Source organism: Genypterus blacodes, unplaced genomic scaffold (assembly GCF_046128005.1).
Source record: "Genypterus blacodes isolate CSIRO-AG114 ecotype Tasmania unplaced genomic scaffold, CSIRO-AGI_Gbla_v1 ptg000224l_1, whole genome shotgun sequence".
Lineage (NCBI taxonomy): Eukaryota > Metazoa > Chordata > Actinopteri > Ophidiiformes > Ophidiidae > Genypterus > Genypterus blacodes.
In genome coordinates, this window is record NW_027467022.1 from 105,001 (window position 1) to 117,181 (window position 12,181).

General features: G+C 49.6%; 3 protein-coding genes across 3 annotated transcripts; 2 read left to right on the forward strand and 1 right to left on the reverse strand.

Annotated features, from left to right (window-relative positions):
- The first annotated feature begins 1,899 nt into the window (after nt 1-1,899).
- On the forward strand, nt 1,900-5,409 carry fam241a (family with sequence similarity 241 member A). Its single transcript, XM_076170556.1, has 2 exons — nt 1,900-2,154; nt 3,264-5,409. Exons 1-2 carry the CDS (start codon nt 2,032-2,034, stop codon nt 3,558-3,560), a joined length of 420 nt encoding a protein of 139 aa, XP_076026671.1. The 5' UTR covers nt 1,900-2,031; the 3' UTR covers nt 3,561-5,409.
- A 49-nt stretch (nt 5,410-5,458) lies between these two features.
- On the reverse strand, nt 5,459-8,459 carry jkamp (jnk1/mapk8 associated membrane protein). The gene is made up of 7 exons (XM_076170555.1): nt 8,326-8,459; nt 7,749-7,828; nt 7,495-7,649; nt 7,209-7,415; nt 6,906-7,087; nt 6,715-6,791; nt 5,459-6,619 (listed from the first exon to the last, which is right to left on the reverse strand). Exons 1-7 carry the CDS (start codon nt 8,327-8,329, stop codon nt 6,401-6,403), a joined length of 924 nt encoding a protein of 307 aa, XP_076026670.1. The 5' UTR covers nt 8,330-8,459; the 3' UTR covers nt 5,459-6,400.
- Nucleotides 8,460-10,240: 1,781 nt separating this feature from the next.
- On the forward strand, nt 10,241-12,120 carry gpr135 (G protein-coupled receptor 135). The gene is made up of 2 exons (XM_076170587.1): nt 10,241-10,448; nt 10,763-12,120. Exons 1-2 carry the CDS (start codon nt 10,315-10,317, stop codon nt 12,105-12,107), a joined length of 1,479 nt encoding a protein of 492 aa, XP_076026702.1. The 5' UTR covers nt 10,241-10,314; the 3' UTR covers nt 12,108-12,120.
- Nucleotides 12,121-12,181: the final 61 nt, after the last annotated feature.

The window sequence follows — 12,181 nt, forward strand, 5'->3', positions numbered from 1 at the left end:
TGTGTGTGTGTGTGTGTGTGTGTGTGTGTGTCTGTATCTGTGTCTGTGTGTGCACACGAGGAGGAACCGTAACGGCACTTTGGGGGGGGGGGAAGCCACACCCACTCAACTTTGGCCGCCAATCATAGCAAAGTTTTGAGCTTCTACCCGTGTAGTGACTTGTCAAGTGACTCGTAGCCTTTCCTCATCTTCCGACGCCTCCTGAGAGATTCTTTCATATAGCTCGTGCCCATCAGGATGTAACCTGAGAGAACAAACCCCAGATACAAACAGCTCACTCCAATTATATACACGTTTATCACCGGCTCTATCATGTCTGACCGTGCAACAGCTGCTGTGCTGGGACCTTTATATAGAACTCCTGGATCCTGTGTGATGACATCATGCACGCTGATGTGAGTGCAGAGTTACAACATGTTACATGACATCACATATCTGATAATGACACAAAGGAGTGATCAGGTGTCTCAGTCAGGACCTGTGAGGTCATGTAAGCTGTGCTCTCTCTGATGCTCAGTGCATGACGTCACCACACAGGATCACCCAGCTCTATATAAAGATCCTCTCCCAGCAGCTGGTGCACGCTCAGACATGATCTTAGAGGCAGTGATAAACTTAAGTATCGTGGTCCTTGTGATAGCTTGTGTGTATCTGGGGGGGCTCTCAGTCTACATCCTCTCACGCATTAGTTTGCAATGCATCAAAAAGTCCTTCAACAAGCTTTGGGCACTGGGGAAAGGTTACAAGCCGGTTGACAAGTCACATGACATGTAGACAAAGGCCTGGTCCTCTCACCTCTCGTCCTCACGGGTCCGTGGGTTTCCTCTGGGTACTCCAGTTTCTCCCACGACTCACAAAAAAAGATCTAAATTCATACTCATGCTCTTTTAAACACATTTACTGAATAAAATTGGATAAAACGATTTGGATAAACATTTATAATTCAATTTCAGTTCATTTTAGTTTTGCCATCGGTCCATTTTAGACAAAAACAGAACAAAGGGAGAAAGAAAGTCTCATATTTACATGGCAACAACTGGCAACACGAGCCGAACATCAGAGACTCTTTATTGGCATTGAAGTTCTATGACATTCTGTCTTCTACAAAACTAGACTTTTGACATAAGATACAAGTGTAAGTATTTACAGTTGAAGAAAAAAATGAATACAAACCTGCGTGATGACCACTTGATGAACACAGGGAAGCTCTTCATGTTTGTACCAGTGTGAGTGAACAAACAACACCAGATGTCTTCAAATACAGAAGACAACTCACACAAGCAGGAATCTGTGTGCAACACTTTATTATGCTATTAAGTACAGTTTTGATTTATGACTTGGTCACATGTTCTATGCATGCTGTTACTTCCTGAGTTCTGTGGCTCATAAACACTCACACATAAATGACACATACATAAACATGTCATGATATCTGATCTGCAGGAACTGTTAGAGAGATCAGTGAATCTTACTGTGCAGTGTGAAGGGAAACTACAGTAAAGTGAACTGAACCATGTTGGTCAGTAATGTTATGTTAGTTTCTGAAAAAGAAACATATTTATGATTGTATGGTTGTGTTCTCTTCCATCAGACTGACCTCGGATATCTGAAGCCTGTAAATGAAGCTGCTTACGGTATTTTACTTTGATCTTGTGTTTCCGGTAGCATTTACACGGGGAGTATAGAGTTAAAATGCTGAGTTCAATGTGACTGGGACAACAACGTTTACATGCTGTTTTATAGGAAACAAAACAAAGCTTTAAGACAAAGTAGTGTAAACATAAACGTATCTCCTTGTGTCAGTTTCTACCTGTGGCTCAGGTGCACGAGTGACTTGTACCAGGAACAACAAACCCCGGGTCAAACTGGAACATTACGAATAACAGCACTTATAATAGATTCAACTGGTTGTTTTTCCGATAGAGCCTGAACGCGGCACGTCACGCCTCGTGCCCGCGTCAGCGCCATGCGGAAGTGAGCGAGCAATTCGCAAACAATCACTGCACTCCATGTCAGCACGCCGGAGCTAAGATGTCTGCCGTGACGCCTCCTGGCAGCGGGCAGTATGCTTTCAGGAGACGCGAGTTTGAAGACAACGAAGGCAGATGGCGACCTCCTCCTCAGCTTGACCCGCGACACCGGCACCTCCACCGGGTAAGAACCGAGATAACGGTCAACGGCCCCGAACTCCAGCGGGCCGCTGCCTTCCGCTGAGCCGCTGAGCAGCCTGCTCTTCCTCTTCTACCTGCTCTTCCTCCTCTGTTCTTCATCCTCTGGTTTAGTTTATGAACAGTTTCTCGTGTTAATGTCGTCACGAGGCTCTGCGTTCAGTCGTCTGAGCTGAGCAGATGTTACCTGCTGACCTTTGCCCTCAACCTGAGTAGCGTGGCGCCATGTGAATGAGGAAGAGGAGCAGCAGGGTGAGGAGGAGGAGGAGGATGGTGTTTGTGATGTTGTTGTTGTCACTGCTCAGCTCATTCCTTCCATGTGATCGATTGATTCCTCATCAGAGTGATAGACTTTAGACTGAGAGGAGGAACTTTAATGTATAGATGTGAAAGCAGAAAGAAAGGTGAAAGATAAGAATCAGCAAATGTGAAGAATGAAGAGAATGAGACTTAGGAAGGAGGTCAAAGTTTAGTGCTGACACACACACACACACACACACACAGATCAGGTGATAACAGTGGAATGAGAGCTCTATCTTATCTCCTCTGGATTGTTGTTCTTGTTGAAGTTTCATTTCCTGTTCAGCTGCATGTTTCAGCTTCATGGCTCCTCTGACCCGTATGACTCTAACGCAGCTGTGTGACGATGAGGTCATGAGCTCACACAGAAGTCACACCTCTGTTCTTCTTCTACTGTTTGTTGTCATGAAGCCCTGCATGTTTATCTGCTCTTCAACCTCTCAGCTCCTTCGTCACACCAGCTGCAGACCGATGAGAGAAGGACCAGGAGGTTACTGTAGGATAGAGGGTTCAGGGTCAAAGGTCAGAGTTACTGTAGGATAGAGATCCATGACAACACAGAGGGTTCAGGGTCAAAGGTCAGAGTTACTATAGGATAGAGATCCATGACATCATACAGAGGGTTCAGGGTCAAAGGTCAGAGGAATGTTCCAGCACCAGGTTGTCCTGCTTGGTTCTGGTGTAGACGTGGACTCATGTGGACTCATGTGGACTCATGTGGACTCTGCAGGTCCATGGTCCCTCAGGTCTGTCACAGTCTTGCCTTGTTGCCTGACCTGCGTTGTGTCTCCACAGGATGAAGGCGGCAGGAGCTGGCCACGCCCACCGAGGGACCCCGCGGCCCGCTGGCCCCAGGTGGACGACCCCACGACCCGGGAGCCCCGGCTGGACGACTGCGAGCGCATGGGGACTCTGTTTGGGATGTTGAACAAGGGCCTGCGGGGGATTGGCTTCAGCCAGATGTACTTTGGGGACAAGATAGTGGAGCCGGTGGTGATCCTGTTCTTCTGGCTCCTGCTCTGGTTCTTGGGGATCCAGGCTCTGGGGTTAGTGGGGACTCTCTGCATCATCATCATCTACATCCAGAAGTAACGCCGGCGCACCGGCCCCAGGCTCAAGCTGCTTCCTGTAGAGGACGCTCAGGGCTGTGGGTCTCTCTGTGCTGAGGGCTGCCTGGACGCTCTGGGCTGAGGGCCGCTCTGGGCTGGAGGGTTTGGAGGCGCTGGGTGCTGATGAGGCACCACGGGAGATTTAGTTTGATCCAAAGCTTATAGTGGAGGCGTCCCACAGAGACGTAGATGGAAGCATGTGATTGGTCAAGCGGTGTCATGTGACGTTGAAGCACTGTAGCTCCTCTTTGTTGTTCTTTCTAATCTGGTAAACAAACCCATAAACCTTCAAACATGTGCAGTGTTTGAGTCTTTAGGTTTCTGAGGTGAACTTGCCCCCAATTCACCTACCAAAAGAAACTTGGTATTATTCCCTTCTGTTCCTGGCTCCAGCTTCTCTCAGGATAACGCTGTGGTGCAGCAGCCTTTGGTATCGTCATGGATACGTCATGGTGTCGACCCCTCCAGTTTGTTTGTCTGACACTTTGGGACGTTGTTTGCTACATCTCTAACTTGAGGGCGCTATGCTAACAGTTTCCCTTTGCTCTCAGTCTTTGTGCTAAGCTAGGCTAAACAAACTGATGATGTCACTCTTCTGATTGGAGGAACGTCAACAAGGTTTGCGCTTTAAGCGCTGCTACACCACAGCTGACCACCAGAGGCTGCTCTCACACAAACTCAGTGATGTCAATCAATAATCAATTATAAAACAAAGAATGTGAAGAAAGCAGACACGTTAAGTTCCTGACCTGCTGTGAAGTATCCAGTCAGTCCAGGATGGCTGAAGGACGGGAATACTGAGAATGGAGACGCTCTGGACAATGAAGAGTCGTCAAACGACTTGATCTCTAAATATCAACACTCTGATTGTCAATCAAACAGAAATGGTTGCATTAGTTCTTACATTACGATCATTTGGCAGACGCTTTTATCCAAAGCGTCTTACATTACATTACCACCCTTCGCAGAGGGGGGAGCAATTGAGGGTTTGGTGCCTTGCTCAGGGGCACCTCGGCAGGGGCTCGAACCGGCGACCCTCCGGTTTTAAAGCGGAAGCACTACCCACTGAGCCACTGCCTCCCCTAGTTCTTCCTGTCCCTGCACTTCCTGTCCAGATGCTGGTTCCATCAGTCACCACAGAGCTTAAAGAACGCCTCTGCTTTACTTCCTCATCATCAAACATCAGGTTCATCATCAGACGAGTGATCAGCTGGAGCCTTCACCCGTCTGTCAATCAGCACTGATCTGTCTCTGTCCTCTAAAGATCAAACCTCTGGATCGTTCCTTCATGTCTGTTTGGGTAAAAGAGGGAGGAACACTTTCTGCATTTCTGAATGAAGTTTTACAAAATGTTATTTTGGGTTAAAGCGTCTGAAGTGTGTCAGCGATGTTTCCTTCATGAAGCTCGAGCATCTACACACACACACACACACACACACACACACACACACACACACACTTTGACCCCCAAGATTACATTTTGTAAACTGAACTCTGACCTCTGTGTTTACACACGCAGAGGGCCCGAATGTGACATGAATGAGTCACAGCCTGTGACCTTTGACCTCAGGCAGCTTCACACTCAGCTGCTCTTATTCTCTTATCTTTCGTCACTATCCAGCTATTAAAACACTGTGTTTATGTTCAACTGTGCAAACTCAACGTCTGACCTGCTGATGACACCACCACATGCTGTTTGTGTGTGTGTGTGTGTGCGTGTGCGTGCTTATTTTAAATAGAAGTTATCTTTTGCACTGACAGTTTTATGCAGAACAACAAAGAAATGTTGAATTCTTGTAACATATCATTAAAAAGTGACTCTTCTTAGTAAACATCTGTGTTGATGTGTTGTGATTGACAGATGAACACAGCAGACTGACATGTGGAGCTCAGGTATGTGGTTTAATATTTACACAGGGACATACAGGAGACCAAAGCCTGCAGCCAGTCTGGAACCTTCAGGTCCCACAGACCAAAGCCTGCAGCAAGGCTGGAACCTTCAGGTCCCACAGACCAAAGCCTGCAGCCAGGCTGGAACCTTCAGGTCCCACAGACCAAGGCTGGAGACCTTATTTACATATTTACAACATTCATCCCAAACATCTGCTGCTTCCAGTTCCTCCAGACACGTGTTTTACATCTAGTCCCATTAGAACCCCAACTAGTCCCATTCAACCCCATCTAGTCCCCTCTAGTCCGGTCTAAACTGGCCGTGCTTTGTGAGGAAATGTTCTAACTGAAGAAACGCTTTGACTAACATAAAAAAAATAATCACGAGCTGCTGCCCAATAAAAGCTCAGATAGATTGAAGATAAAGTAAAATTATTCTCACAATAAAATAAATAAACGGCAGACTTGTGACCTCCATGATGTTTATGTTCAAAAGTGACGCGAGTGCAAAATCCCAACAGGAACTGGACCAGCAGAGCTCGTCGCTATGGTTACTTCATCTAAACAAGGATAACAAGACTGAAGCCACACACACACACACACACACACACACACACACACACACACACACACACACACACACACACACACACACACACACACACACACACACACACACACACACACACACACACACACACACACACACACACACACACACACACACACACACACACACACACAGCAACTTAGTCATTAAAGTGAGATGAAGATTTTACAAACATTTAGGATTTTCAGGATCTAAGCAAAGCAAAAACCAGAAACAATCCCAATCAAACCCCTGTGACTCAACACAGTCTGTAGGTCGTCTGAAGGTCGTCTGTAGGAGCTTCTTTTGACAGCAGTGACCTGTGAACTCTCTCTTTTCCCGGCTCAGTGTCCGTTGCCGCCCTCAGACAGGATGCGGCTGGGCTCTGTGAATTTAGCTGTCAGGATGTAAAAGAGCGCCGGGCCGGGCACCAGAGCCAGGAGAGGAAGGTCCTGCTCCAGCTTGTCCAGACGGGAGATGGAGATGATGCCGTAAGCGTGAAGCAGCCAGTGGCTGAACAGAACAACCAGACGCTTCTTCTTAGCAACCAGGTTCTTAAAGGACTGAGGAGAGACAAGACAGGGATCAGCTGAGAGAGAGACAGAGACAGAGACAGACAGAGTGAGAGAGTGAGAGAGAGAGACACACACACACACACCTGTATCTCAGAGGCTGACATGTACACAGCCAGGGTGACCAGAGACAGAACCAGGATGATGAAGGGAAAGGCGTAGTCTGTAAAACACAAACACAGAGAGAATAGACTCAGATCAGTGTGTGTGTGTGTGTGTGTGTGTGTGTGTGTGTGGTCCTTAAGTCCCCCATCATCAGATCCCCTCTGATACTCACACAGCAGCCCCCCACCCACAGCCTGCAGCACAGTGAGGATGGGGAAGAAGTACAGAGCGGCGTAGACGCTCTTAAAGCGATCCGACTTCCCCAGACCGCAGGCAATCTTTTTAACCAGCAGGGGGCGCAGCAGCATCATCAGCACCAAGCAGAAGGCGTAGTAGATCAGCACGATGGTGTAGCTGCAGAGAGACAAGGAGACAGGGACTTACATCACCAAAGAGTGGGACCAAATCCATCTGCTATGCATTCTGGGTAGTGACAGAGAGAAGCAGCGCTAAGCTCCGCCCCTTCAGTACTCACAGAGGGTAGACGGCCTCCTGGGTGCAGTGCAGCGTGGTGACGTAGTCCGGGCTGGGGTTGTACAGCATGGTGTACCAGTCTGACAGCATCTGGACCCGGCAGGAGCGGATCCCCAGCAGGCCCACCGGCTCGGTGACCAGCAGGGTGACCACGGCCGACACGCCACACTCCAGCATGGCTGTGATGTGCTGCAGCAGAGCGCTGGAACTGAGGCACAACGCCACATCACCAGAGAGCTGTGTGTGTGTGTGCGTGTGTGTGTGCGTGTGTGTGCGTGCGTACATACCTCTTCTTCCCTGAGTACCACTCGATGAAGAACCAGTGCAGCACAAGAGGCAGCATGGCCATGAAGCCCAGGTAGAGCCAGTCGTAGAGCTCCGGGGCCTCGGTGCAGCGTTCACACACCTTCTGGATGTTTGAGCGTTCACCTCGAGGACAGACCTGGAGGAAGACACAACATCACTCAGGGACATCAGAGAGGAGGAAGACATTTGTTGTTGGAGGTCAACCACAGGGAGGTGCGTTAGTTTCTGTACTCACTCCACACTCGCCCTCCACAGAGCCGTTGATCATCTCCCTGCCACAGTACAGACCGGGACACGTGGAGCTCATAGCCACAGCTGCAGGGGAGAGACACACACACACACACACACACACACACACACACACACACACACACACACTTTGTGACATACTATAATGTTCATCAGATCAGAATGACTCACTGCGATAACAATCTAAAATACAAACTAAGCAGCAACACAAACTGAAGTCAATCTGAACCATGAGAGCTCCGTTTCTTTGTTTTATCGCTCATTCCGTCACAATGCGGCCCGTTTAAGGCCTGACTGTTGAGCTTTAAGAGCTAACTGTACTCTGGTGTCCAGGCTGTGAGCTGCACTGATGAAGCTGAGGGTTCGGACGGCTAACGTCATGGTATGTGATGTAATGTTGTGTTATATTGTGTTTATCTCGCTGGTCTCACTGGTGAATCTCCCGCAGAGCAGCGGAGCGGCTCTGTTGCTGTGTGACCTGTTAGCTTCCGTTAGCTGCTAAATCACGGCGGTCAGCCTAGCTCAATGAGCTGACATGCTAACATGTAGCTTCACAAACTCACCCATCTCTCCTATAAACAAAGATCAGGTTCGTGTCCCCGAGCGGCGCCGCGTTATTTACATCCGAGACCGGAACCACACCGGGAGGACGAAGGCTTCTTCTTCTTCTTCTTCTTCTTTCAGAACATTGGATGTAGGGGAACTAGCACATGAGGTGAATACTGCCCCCTGCTGGGCTGAAAGTATGCTGCAGGAGACGAGACTAACATCTGTGTGAAGGTCCTCAGTTCTCCTGGTCCAAGCTCTACTTCAAGGAGCTGGACCTGTGGACCTGCTGGTGAAGACTGGACGACGACTCACCTCTCCTGGATCCGTGAGGGTGCTTTAAAGACCGCAGACCGGAAGAGAAGCACAGACACAAACACTGAGATGAGACCTGAGAATATGGAGCATTATACAATCATATAGAGACGGGAAGGGGGGTCTATCACCATGGCAACTGTCTTAGACGTCACAATAAGAAGTGAGTGCGTTCATATGGAGGGGCGTGGCTTCAGAGCGTGAGGGGGCGGGGCGGATGCGTCCACGCCACAGATGTTAAATCAGTGTTTGTGTCTTAGCAGATGTGTTATCCATGCAGATGCGGGGAGGTGACGTCACTGAGCATCAGGATGGAGGCTGAGCTCTCCTCCCGCCACCAGCGTCCATAAAGGCAACACGAGAGGACTTTGTTTTTCCTCCGCAGCTCCCTTTCTTCTTCTTCTTCTTCTTCTTCTTCTGCTTCTTTTCTTCTTCTCCTCCTCCGCTCACCTGGAGACGAGCAGCGTGCTGAGCTGAGCGGAGCCCGGCGGAGCTGAGCGGAGCTGGAGACGCCGCAGAGAGCAGAGCAGCACCATGTTTACGGGTCAGAACACCGCAGAGGAAGACAAACGCTCCAATGTGCGGCGCTGCGGGATAAACAGAGGCCGTGGACGTGTATGCTAATGTAGCATCAATCACAAAGACTGTATTTTAACAAGATATAAATCCGACCCGGCCCTAAATTGGACGGCATGTACACAAACTCAACTTCCGGTAAGCTGCCAATCTAAATGAACGCCTGTTTGTGAGTGATTGAGTTCTGAGGCCTCTGCTGTAGTGACGCGAGTCCAAACATTACAGATCCACACAGATTCTGTTCTGCAGCGCCGCCGATAGAATCACAGTCAGTATTCTGTGAAAGTACTTCAGTATGTGGCTCAGTCCCGCTTATAACATTTAGTATGACATGAATGCTGCAGCTGGCTGTGTTTGCCACAGTGTAGTGCAGTGAATACTATAGAATATGTAGATTACTATACAATAAATGAAAACATCACCAGTTACAGCTCAGCCATTTAGCTGCATGTAGCTACAGTTTGATTACAGCACATTTAACTACAATATTTGATAACGATACAAACAAGATATGCAAGCATTATTTACTGAAAGCAGAGTATATTAAACTAAAGTGTACATATATGTAAATGTCATTAAAATCATAACTGTGCCTCCAAAAATGAAACAGAGACAAACAACAGGTGGCTCCACAGGACAGAGGACAGATGTCTCAGAGGACAGAATCACATGTCCCTGATGAAGTCACTGTGTGTGTGTGTGTGTGTGTGTGTGTGTGTGTGAGTGATAGTTGTTGTTTTTCTCAGACTGCATGAATGTGACGCAGTAGCTGCACCTCCACATGCATCATTAATGCGCTCTAGATCAATGTGAGCCGATGACCTCTGAACCCTGAACACATCAGTTCAGTGGAATAAGAAACACACACACACACATTCACAGCCTGAGGTCACAATAATCACGACAAAGGATCATCATTGTTTCTGTCAGTTACTTTTAGAGTTTCTTTGCCATAAAACATGAAACGCTGTGAGCAAAAGTTGAGCTTCAGCCTCTGAACATGGATTTGTCCTCTTGTCTTCTCTTTCCTCAGTTGATGGATTTTGAAGAAGACGTCTGGACGAGGATGAATCCAGCAGGCAGGGCGGCCGGCCTGATGCGAGCGGAGAGGAGGGATGAGCTGGGTTATGTTGTTCTTCTTCCTCATGGATCCGCCTGATAGCATGGCCCTGCAGGGGAACAACCACACGGCCGGGACCTCTGGACAGAGCTTCTTCAGCCAGCTGGGCACCGCCTCACCTGTGCCAAGGTAAACCTCCTCTTCCTCCTCCTCCTCCTCCTCCTCCTCCTCCTGCTCCTGCTCCTGCACAGAGGACAGGGACGGGTCGGACAGCGCACAGTAAACAAACAAACACAAATGTGGCTCTTTCTAATTTTCCCGCCTCGTCACAAGCAGCCAATGACTGCGTTAAGTGGGCGTGTCTGATGGGGGGGCGGAGTAAAGATTTGACCTGTAGAATTGTGGACATACAGTGTGTTCTCATTGCTCTTTGTGATAATCTGTGACTTCCTGTCCACATGTTCCACGTTATGTTCACAGTACAATGACTGCTTGTTTTCTAGGGTTGTTTCCATAGTGACCAGCCTGGTGACGGCGAGCACAGAGGCGACAGCGGTGAGCACAGGTAACCTATCGGACCTGAGAGAACAAAGAGAGAGCGAGCTGGGCCAGATCCACCCGGCCTCCGCCCCCTCGGTGCTGAGCGCGGCTGAGAGTAACTCCATCCTGCAGGGCGTCACGGTGGCGGCTCAGGCTCTGGTGCTGCTGTCCATCTTCCTCCTGTCCAGCCTGGGTAACTCAGCGGTCGTCATCGTCATCATCAAACACAGACAGCTGCGGACGGTGACCAACGCTTTCATCATGTCGCTGTCGCTGTCCGACTTCCTGACGGCGGTTCTGTGCCTGCCGTTCTCCTTCGTAATGCTCTTCAGTAAAGATGGAATCTGGATGTTTGGAGATCGCTTCTGTGTGGCCAACGGGTTCTTCAACACCTGCTTTGGAATCATCTCCACGCTGACCATGACTCTGATCTCCTTCGACAGGTACTACGCCATCGTGAGGCAGCCGCAGGCAAAGATCGGGCGGCAGAAAGCCACTCAGCTGCTGATAGGCGTGTGGCTCAGTGCTGTGGTCTTCTCTCTGCCGTGGTATCTGTTCGTCCGAACCCCCGCGGAAATCCACAAGCGAGGTTTCTACCACTGCATGTACGTGTTCCACTCTGGGGCGTCTCGCGTGGGGACGGCCTACAGCTTATCCCTCATCCTGGTTTGTTACCTGTTGCCCTTCTCTCTCATGTGTTTCTGTCATTATAACATCTGTAAGACGGTCCGGCTCTCAGAGATCCGTGTGCGGCCCGTGACCACGTACGCCTACCTGCTGAGGTTCTACAGCGAGATGAGAACGGCCACCACGGTTCTGATTATGATCGTGTTCATCATCTTTTGTTGGGGTCCGTATTGTTTGATGGGCTTGGTCACAGCGATGGGCGACTACACGTTTAACCCCGCCATGGACACGGTGGCCATCTGGCTGGCCTGGGCCAACGGCGCCATCAACCCCCTGATCTACGCCCTGAGGAACCCCAACATCTCCATGTTACTGGGACGCAGCCGAGAGGAAGGCTATCGGACTAGAAACATCGCCGCGTACCTGTCCAGTCAAACCCAGAACCGCAAGATTGGGTTGAACCAGGCGGAGCGGATCAGGGACCGCTACGTGACTCGGGTCGGGGTGAACAGCAGCAGGATGTCCAGCTCCAGCCCCGGGAAGGGAGGAGGAGGAGGAGGAGGAGGAGGAGGGGAGGTGGCCATGTGGGCCTGTAAGAACCCGGCTGTGTTCTTCTGCAGAGACGCTCAGCCCGACACGGCGGCGCTGGCCAACAGCAAGACGGCCGACACCAGCCTGTGACCTTCAGCCTGACCTCTGGACGATCTGGTTACTGCTCTTTGTTTATGGATGGAAGAGAGTGTTGGTGTGAGTCT

Bases quoted from the DNA above. Each gene is read 5' to 3' on its own strand.
- jkamp (XM_076170555.1), bottom strand. The intron at 7,650-7,748 runs GTGAGTACAGAA...GTCTTCCTCCAG, and splicing joins CTGTGGAGGGCGAGTGTGGA to GTCTGTCCTCGAGGTGAACG. The intron at 7,088-7,208 runs GTGAGTACTGAA...GTCTCTCTGCAG, and splicing joins CAGGAGGCCGTCTACCCTCT to CTACACCATCGTGCTGATCT.
- gpr135 (XM_076170587.1), top strand. From the start codon at position 10,315: ATGAGCTGGGTTATGTTGTTCTTCTTCCTCATGGATCCGCCTGATAGC. The intron at 10,449-10,762 runs GTAAACCTCCTC...CTTGTTTTCTAG, and splicing joins ACCGCCTCACCTGTGCCAAG to GGTTGTTTCCATAGTGACCA.
- fam241a (XM_076170556.1), top strand. From the start codon at position 2,032: ATGTCTGCCGTGACGCCTCCTGGCAGCGGGCAGTATGCTTTCAGGAGA. The intron at 2,155-3,263 runs GTAAGAACCGAG...GTGTCTCCACAG, and splicing joins GACACCGGCACCTCCACCGG to GATGAAGGCGGCAGGAGCTG.